Raw genomic sequence first — 8949 nt, forward strand, 5'->3', positions numbered from 1 at the left:
TGGCGATGTTAGAGACTAGTGTAAGCTGCATCCACTTTCTTAATATGTGTATATGTGTATGTATATATGTATATGTGTGTGTATATATGTATATGTGTGTGTGTATATATGTGTGTGTGTATATATATATATATATATATATATATATATATATATATATATATATATATATGTGTGTGTGTGTGTGTGTGTACGTATGTATATGTATATGTGTATATGTATATACCAACCATGCATCCACTTTCCATGCGCCAAAGTTGGAGCCTCCCGATGCCAAAATCTTAATTCCGCTTTTGTGCCGCTTGGGCATCGCCCCCTGCCGCGGCAATCTACCCAAATTAGGGCTCTCCAGCGTAACGCACAACTCCTTTACCATTCCTCCCCTTCTCCGATCATCGCCCCTCGGTAACCTTCGTCCACTCCTCTCTCTCCCGTCCCTCCCCTTTCCCCATCCTTTCCGCTTTCTCTCTCCTTCCCTTTCTTTCTCTCATGCAGGTCCTTCCTAGCGTCGCCGTCCCATGAGGACCGGCCTCTCCTCGAAGCACTCCAGGAAGAACTCCGATGAAGTGCCCCCTCTCTCTCCTCCCATCCCTTTATTCCAGAACTTCGAACTCCCAATCCATTCTAACATTCAATTACTGGCTTCATCCTTAACCAGGATCGGAGCAAAAAGAGAAAGATGAGATCTAATAAGCGCCGCCGCCACGACTCCTCATCATCGTCCTCTTATTCCTCCGGCTCAGAGATCGATGCTCGCTCTCGGAAGAAGAGAACCCAGCGGGAACCCAAAAAGCCGGAGAAGACGAAGAAGGAATCCAAGAAGCCGGTAAAAAAGAAGAGTCGCAAGACCCGCTATCGCAGGGATGCTAGCGTGAGTTCTTCGAGCCGGAGTTGCTCCACTTGTCGGGGCCGGAGCAGCCCCTCCGGGAGGTCGAGGAGCCGCGCCCGCGGTAATAAAAGGGTGAAATTAAGGGGTAGGAGTAGGTCGAGGAGCCTGCCGCGTGCTGATAGGAAGGCGAAATTGGGGGGGAGGAACAGGTCGAGCAGTCCTCCAGCTCGTGCGGATAGGAGGGTGAAATCGAAGGAAGGAAGCAAGTTGAAGGGAAGGGAGAGGGGGAGAAGTCGGAGGAGTGTAAGGAGGATGAGCTCCAAACGGGATGGTGGTCGGTATCTATCTCGGAGCTGCTCGTCTTGTGACAAGAGTAGGAGTTGTAGCAGCCGGAGTTACAGTCGGAGTCAGAGTCATAGTGATGGGAAAGGCAAAGAGGTGGATCAGCCAAAACGGCTTAAATCAGCACTTGTGGTAACCAAAGAATCGGAGGAGCTGGAAAGACGTGGTAGCAGGAGTTACAGTGAGAGTCGGAGTCATAGTAAGGGGAAAGGTAAAGAGGTGGATCAGCCAAGACGGCTTAAATCAGCACTTGTGGTAACCAAAGAATCAGAGAAGATGGAACAAATTTCTGGTAGGGATAATGTTTTTCAGGCTTATGATGATCTGGGAAGGAGTTTTGATGCTTGTGAGCAAGCCTCAGATGATAGGCAGGTAGAGTTTGTTGGGGAAAAGCATGGTGCCGATATTTGGGTTGAGGATACAGCTTATGTTAAGGGAGATAACTATGATTTGACCAAGCTCAATACTGAGCCTGTCAAGAATGCTGATTGTGGCAATTATGATTCAACAAGGAAGAACGGTGGGGATGCAGTGAATGCAGGTAGTTCAGAACCCGAGGATTTGGAACTGCTCTTGAGACAGAAGGCATTAGAGAACTTCAGAAAGTTCCGAGGTGGGTTCTTGGAACAAAAAGGCATGAGTGGCGATCAGAAAGATGAGTCCATCCAGACTGAACCCTGCAAGGATGATGGTAGATTTGTTGAGGCAAAAGACACTATTGTTTCATCAGATTGCAAGTTCGCTAGTTCTCTTGAACGCCAAGGAAGCATTCAAGGGGGAATTCCCATGACTCAACCCAGACTTAGATCTATCGTGAATATTCCAACACAAAATGCTGATGGAAATTCTATCATCAGTTGTCAAAATGCTAGTGAGAGTTCAAGACTAGCTGTCAACTCTATCGTTACTAGCACCACTGATGGCCAAACCATTCCAAATCATTTAAAGAGCAAAGAAGAGCCTTTGGACAAATTCTCTTCGGGGAAAACCCTGTCGGCCAAAGATATCCAGAATAAGAAGGCAGTCGTTGAACCTGGAAGTAGTGCTACTATTGGGGATGAATTGAAAATAGCTGATGGGTCGGCATCAGGGGCTTCTACTTGCCTTAATGCGAAGAGTGGAAATAAACCTGTGGAGAAGGATACAACTGGGTCTCATTTTGAGCAAAAGACATTTTCTAGAATGCATGATGGGGAAATGGTGCAGGTGAGTTATGTGCTTTTTTTATCGAATTGATTGCTGGCGTGCACGGATCAACCAGTGCGAAAGACATTTTCTTCTCTTTGCTTAGATCTGATTATATTTATGTGTTTGGTAGGTGAGCTACAAGGTTTACATTCCAAAGAAAAGCCCAGCCTTGGCTAGAAGGCAGCTGCAGCGGTGAAGGATGTGCAATAATTTTAAGTCTTTATGGGCTTCTCTTTTGAGGTCTGCAGCAGTTAACTGAGCTTTGATTTGTTTTCCCGATCTTCGTAGATATTTTAAAATGCTTTAGTAGATGGCAGATGATGATATGTTCTACCGCTCAAGCTTATTCTCCATGCTTCTATTTCAAGCTTATGATCTATTTTACTCATTGTATGCTTGCATCAAACAATTTGGCACTTTTGCTCATCCATACAAATGCAGAATTTCTATACTGTCATGCCTTGCAGTATGAATTTCTAGTTTCTGTTGGAATTGCAGTGATCAATTATGAAAGTATAATTGATAGTATTACCTTACCTTCTAATGAGAGGTAATTCAGCTTCCCATAGTTACTGTTCTGGAGTGTGTTGTGATCGACAAGTTTTTTCACTGTATTTGGTCTGCACATTTGTTTTTTCCTAAGATCGAAGGTGGTGGCTTCTTTGAGAGTAAGGAATTATGGAAATTAGCCTCAAAGAGGTTTCTGGGTGATTCATATTCTGGCATCATGTTAGTGAAGTATTTCTGCTTGGTTTTGGTCAATTACTTGTTAGTGGAGAATCATCTCTTATAAACATTGAACAAAGACATACATGGCTTCCCTGGGTATCAGTGCTTAAGGTTAGCTTTATTCTGTTTAACTTTACTTTCGTCACACTTTCTTCTCTGTATATCTCTGTTGCTGTCTACATTTCCTATAGTTCATTGTTTCTGTTAGTTAGATCTTTGAAACAAAATTACCAATGTCAAATTGATGGGAAAAATTCTCTTATTAAATTGAAACCTAGCTCATGTGATAATTTATATCTTCAGATACAACAGTTACAACTTTTTGATATGTTTTATACAGTTGCAGGATGCTTAAATTACAACTGTTACCTCCCAAAAAGTAGAATGAGCAGTTCATATTACTTCGCAATTTGATGTAAATGATAAATAGTTATACTAAACTAAAATCAGAGTGGTTTGCCCTTGTTGGATAGGTAGTTGGAAGAGAGGACACATCTGGTCTAATTAATGACTACAGTATCATATGATAGCACCAAAGAGTGATGATAGAACAATAAACAATGTTATTGTGGTACGAATCAGTAATCAATTATTAATATATGTTTTGACAGTTGCTATTAATTATAACTTCAGTTTAACTCATTGCCTGGTTACTGTTAGATCAGTGAACAATCATAATGCAAGGGCTTTGGAGTTTGGAATGCAGAATTAAATCGTGAATGAATCTAAGGTTTCTGATTATTCTGATCTTCTTGCATCATAATGTAGAATGGCTCTGGGCAGCATCACATCCACTAGCCAAGATGATTTTAGGTAGAAAGGTAGTTAAGAGGTTCACTCCATGGTTAAAGCCATAATTTAGAAATCAAATCCGAGAAATTAATACTCAAGAATACATCAACTTAAACTGGAAGAGTCCTATGAAAATGGACTATATATGGGTTTTCAACTAGATGGATGATTTATGCTATCTTCATTAATATTTTTTCTCCATTATCATTAATGGGGCTCCTTGAAAGACTATTGGGGCTATTGGGGATCGAAAATAGGCTGTAGATATTGCCTTTTGTTTTATGTAACTCTAGCAGAAACCATGTACTCATTTGGCAACCCTGACTGTGCAGCCTATGCTATCCAAAGCAAGAATTTAGGTGCTGGACTGTATCAGTTTGTGTCAGATGCTATGCACTATGTTGGCCAACCAAGTGCACTATGTAGCCAGCCCATGCCATTCTCAGGCACTTTTTTTTTCTTTTTTGATAAAAAGGGCCTGGAGGCAATGGGCTACACAACAGAGGCAGCTATCCCCGAATACCCCTAACATCCAAACCCTTGTGAAGGCGTGATGCAATCACGTTCTTCCGGTAGAACTGCCGAAGACTTACCTGCTTAATAATTTGGCACCTTCAGCTCAGGCCCTTTCCCCCCTTATTTTCAAGGCTTTTCCATGTATTAGCACATGATACAGAACAGTATGGTAGAGTATCATACTGTGCCAGCCCTTGTTTGACATGAACTTGGCAGGCAGTATTGTAATCCTTAACAGAAAGGTGTCATGGAGGAATTTGTTAGAGCCATTTAGTGAAGCTAGTCTTTATAAGATTGATGAATCATTCACTTTATCTGTGCTGTTTATAAATGGTGCTGGGGCTTGCAGTCATTGTTGATAATGGCTCTTTGCTGGACATTAGTGCAACTTGAGATTATGCAGAGGATGTTGCAGTCCTGAATTTCAAACCTGAAAAGGTGTAAATCAATAATTTCCTAGGCATTGGAAAGTCTGTAAAATCAGACTGAAGTCAATAATGTTGACTCTTATTTGCAAGGTAGGTAACTCTCCTAAGGAAATGTTAACACTGCCCATAGTTGTCACTACTGCTGACATTGTTTATAAAGAGTTGGTCATAGTGTGAACTCCAATGCAAAATTAAATTCTCAGTACTTGAATGTCTCAGACATTTTGGTTGGTAGACATGTCTTGTGACCTTTCCCATGGAAAGTGTACAAACAGAGCCTTGTGATACTATGATGTTATTGAGATGAATGAGGCACATATATTGCTTGGTCAGTGATTCCAATCAGATCATATTTATCTCTGCAGAGTTGTATAATGAAGCACAGATCTACATGATAAAGTTGGATGACATAATCATATTGAAGTTGTCTCCATATGATTCTACAGGAAAGCACCTGTTCATAAGATGAATCAAGCTTAAATTGGGTATGAGTTATTCTCTTCATCCATGTCTGCGAGAAAATATTCTCAAATCTTATGGGATCTCGGATTCAGATGAAGGAATTCATTTAGCAATGAGCTTCAAAACAACAAAACAAAATGATGTAGAGTGCACCTGGGATAATGCGCAAGCAGCTGAATCCATGATCTTCTGTGATTATCACGACTAGAGGACAGGTTCTACCATTTGAAAGCAGTTTTTGAAGAACTTAAAACAGCCTGGACTAAACTGCTATTGTTGGATGTAATCAGTACTTGTCAGAGACCAGCCAGGTTCTCGGTTTCAGCTTGTGGGAAGATCATACTTTTGTTCGGTTTTAGCGAACTTGGATTGAACTAGTTCACCAGAGCATCAGTGATTTAATATTTTTGTTGCTTTAAGTATTTGTAGGATAAATTTATTTTTTCGACCATGGTTTTATTGTATCATTGAAGTAAGTCTCCTCATATGAAGCTGAGGTCAAGGTTATCTTTGCAACATCTTTGATATTGAAGAACTAAAACAGCCAACATTGAAGTTATTTCATCCTATGTTGAATATTGAACTACAAATATTTTCCTTTCTCTTGTGATAACTTATGTGTGTCTGTGGATTGTTGCAAATAAACTTGATTTGCTTGTCTCTTGATTTGCTTATTGCAGATAAACTTGAATAAGATCTCTGTAGATTTTGACAAATTCTAATTCCATAGTTTTATGGTGGTGAGCACGAGTCCTTTACCCTGTTTTCTTTCATTGTTCTTATCATTTAATTTTCTATCATCTTTATGGCCCACCATGATTTTCGGGTACCATTCCATTTATAAACTCCAATCAAATTTCTTTCTAATTCAATATTGGTGCTTTGCATCTGGTGATTGGTAATACTGTTTTTCCTCAAGTTATCTTTGCTGGTTAGTTAAATGATCCTACATCACCAACCAATTGCTGCCACCACTTTTCATGTCACTGTCGACTGCTGGCATCCTTTTTCATGTTTGCTGCCACCATCTTCGGCCACCAACACAGCCCCCCCTCCACCATCGGTACTCCTTTGTTGCAACCAATCACTACAGTCTTACACTGTAACCTGCTTACCTATAGGCCGTTATGTTGGTGCTTGAGAACTTCTGCAATTATGCAGGACATCAATAAGTAGAGACCATATCTGGTTAGGGTTTTATTTTGAAATGAGATGCCATATAGGAATATTGTTAGCTTGTTGGAGAACCTTTTGATTTTACAAAAAGAGAACCGACAAGGAGAGAAAACTTCGGAATATCAGGGATTAATTAGGAATAGAAATGACTGAGCAAGAAATCTAAGGAGAGTGAACATGAATGCAGGGATAAAGTAGAGATAGAAATGAATGAAGAATATTGACAAGGAAGAGGTGGTTATGTCTATGATTTTTCATCTGACTGCAGATAGATGAGCATCGCCGACCTGTTTAATACCTCAAAGATGACTCTGGTATCTCACTGAAGTTCTTTTGTAATGACTATATAATGCAAATAATACCATATTTATATTGAGTTGTATATATGGCTATCAGCTAAACTTATGCATCCCTTTGGGAATTGTTGGAGGTGAAACAGACCGTATGTTAATGGTTGCATCACATTTGATCTTATTGTATGGAGATTTCTGTATTGCTGACTTCTGTCGCTTGATTGCTGATCTTATCCAAGTTACTGATGAAACAATGTGATATGCTTGAAGTAGGTGTTAATAACTCCATCAAGATTCATATTTTTACATGTGTTTGCATCAATTGATATTTGAAACTTTCAAACCTCAGTATATAAAGTGAACAAAATATGTTGAAATTACTACTTGAAGTGGTTGGCTCTCTTCAAATTTTCAGTTTGACAAACACTGTTTGTAGGAGCAACGGTGCTATAATAGTAGAATTTCTATGCCTTCAACCAGGAAACCACAAGTGAAAAGTTCCCTAAACTCCTTAATATCTTCAGCTAGACATGTACCACTTTTTGAGAGATTTCAGCTTGTTGCAAATTACATGGAAGTGATATTGGCCAGGATGAACTGGATGTCTGAGGATCCACTTGCGTCAGAACAAGCCTCTTTTGATGCCTTGACTGCTGTTAAATTCCTTAATTCAAAAATTTCATTTGATTGGGATGATTCATACTTAAGCATCAGTAGTTTGTCATGCCTGATGAAGTTGTTAATAGATCTTCCTTTTCATATATTACCAGCTATTAATTTTCTGTCAGTATTTATATACATTTTCTGCTTTAAATCTTCAGACTTGTTCCTATCATTTCACCATCTAAATGAACCTGTTTTATTTCATAGTGGCTTCAAGATGTGTGGATCATTGTATTTTTTTTTTTCTGGTATTTTGTTGGTCTGGCAATTAATGTGTTCATATAAGATATCTGAAATTAAGTTACCTCATGTCATCTCTCATCCCACCGCATCTGAATCCAGGGTATGGGATTTATGGTTCTGGCGCAGGTAACAACTTGAAGATTATATTACAGGCTTCACAAAAACGGCCGTTCTGGAAAAATATGACCTAGAAGGAGCACAATCAGCTGATTACTTAAATTTTAGACATCCAGGCTGGTATGTTGGGAATTATAAGGTGGCAGCTCGTAGCGTGTAGATGCTTGGCAAATATCTTTTGGCTGCAGGATCCCCGCATGCTTGTCCACGTAGGCATAATCTGCGGTACTTAAACTGTTCTTATAGCACAAATGAAACTGTGGATGCCTCAGCTAATAAATTGACCCTCATAGTATTCTATCTGAAATCTAAGGATGCAGCTTATACTATCAATTCAGTTCCACAATTTTCATGCATACTTGCTAAAGCTCTGCTAACAAGATTATCAGTTGCTGCGGTGAAGCATAATTTGGAAAAGCCTTGGACTGACAACGCTATTTGAAGAAGCATATAAAAGCCATGTCATATATTTAATAAGGCCTTTTCCTTTTCCTTTTTGTTTTTCGGTTTCTCTTGTCCTGTATGACCCCGACCAGAACCAAACCTCATTTACGTGGCTCTGTTCAAACATGCCCAGCCATTTCTAGCTTAATCGATCCGGCGAATGTCTCCTATTAAGTGGAAAATTAACGGTAGGGTTTGATTCTCTGAGAGTTGGTTTCAGAATCACAAGGCGAAGAAGCAATTTGATGGAGAGATGAAAAGTATGGTAGGAAGTTTGGTGTTCGTGGGAAGTTCGGCTTATATACTTTGGTGAATTTATTTTAAAGTGTGTAAATCGTAAACGAAATCTCAATTGCGTTGCTATGGAAGTTTGAATGTTGGCAGTTTGGGTGCCGTCATAATTTTCTGTATTCTGGATGAAACCTTACATCCGAGTTTCAACCCAAATACACACTCGCAAACGCATGCACGCACACCCAAAAAGATGGTGATTTGTTTAAAAGAAAACAGTTTTTAGGGGAGTTCCATATGGTACTTTGGGGGTTGGATGGCTGGGTTTGGACGGGCAAGTATGATATATATCGGATACCATTTTAAATATGCATTAATTGAGTTGGATTCGGTCATTATTAGATTAAATTGGCAACGCAACAAGCTATTCGCTTGACCACTATCATGGTGACGGTATTTGAATTAGATTTGGGTCAAGATCAGACAATTAACATGC

At 39.7% G+C, this 8949-nt stretch overlaps 1 protein-coding gene across 9 annotated transcripts; it reads left to right on the forward strand.

Annotated features, from left to right (window-relative positions):
* Positions 1-246: 246 nt before the first annotated feature.
* On the forward strand, positions 247-8085 carry LOC103707171 (uncharacterized). Of its 9 annotated transcripts, none has more exons than XM_039126074.3 (5): positions 247-405; positions 496-566; positions 659-2377; positions 2490-2599; positions 5271-5899. In XM_039126074.3, the coding sequence occupies exons 2-4, from the start codon at positions 519-521 to the stop codon at positions 2553-2555; spliced, it is 1833 nt and encodes a 610-aa protein (XP_038982002.3). In that variant the 5' UTR covers positions 247-405; positions 496-518; the 3' UTR covers positions 2556-2599; positions 5271-5899. The 9 variants fall into 9 exon arrangements, 7 of the variants coding, with proteins under 7 accessions (XP_038982002.3, XP_017698317.4, XP_017698318.4 ...); XR_015987446.2 differs by having other exon boundaries at positions 274-405; positions 2490-3199; XR_015987455.2 differs by lacking the exon at positions 496-566 and having other exon boundaries at positions 2490-3199.
* Positions 8086-8949: the final 864 nt, after the last annotated feature.

This window comes from Phoenix dactylifera, chromosome 1 (genome assembly GCF_051530095.1).
Source record: "Phoenix dactylifera cultivar Ajwa chromosome 1, Ajwa_hap1_PhDact_Kaust_v1.1, whole genome shotgun sequence".
Taxonomy (NCBI): Eukaryota; Viridiplantae; Streptophyta; class Magnoliopsida; order Arecales; family Arecaceae; genus Phoenix; species Phoenix dactylifera.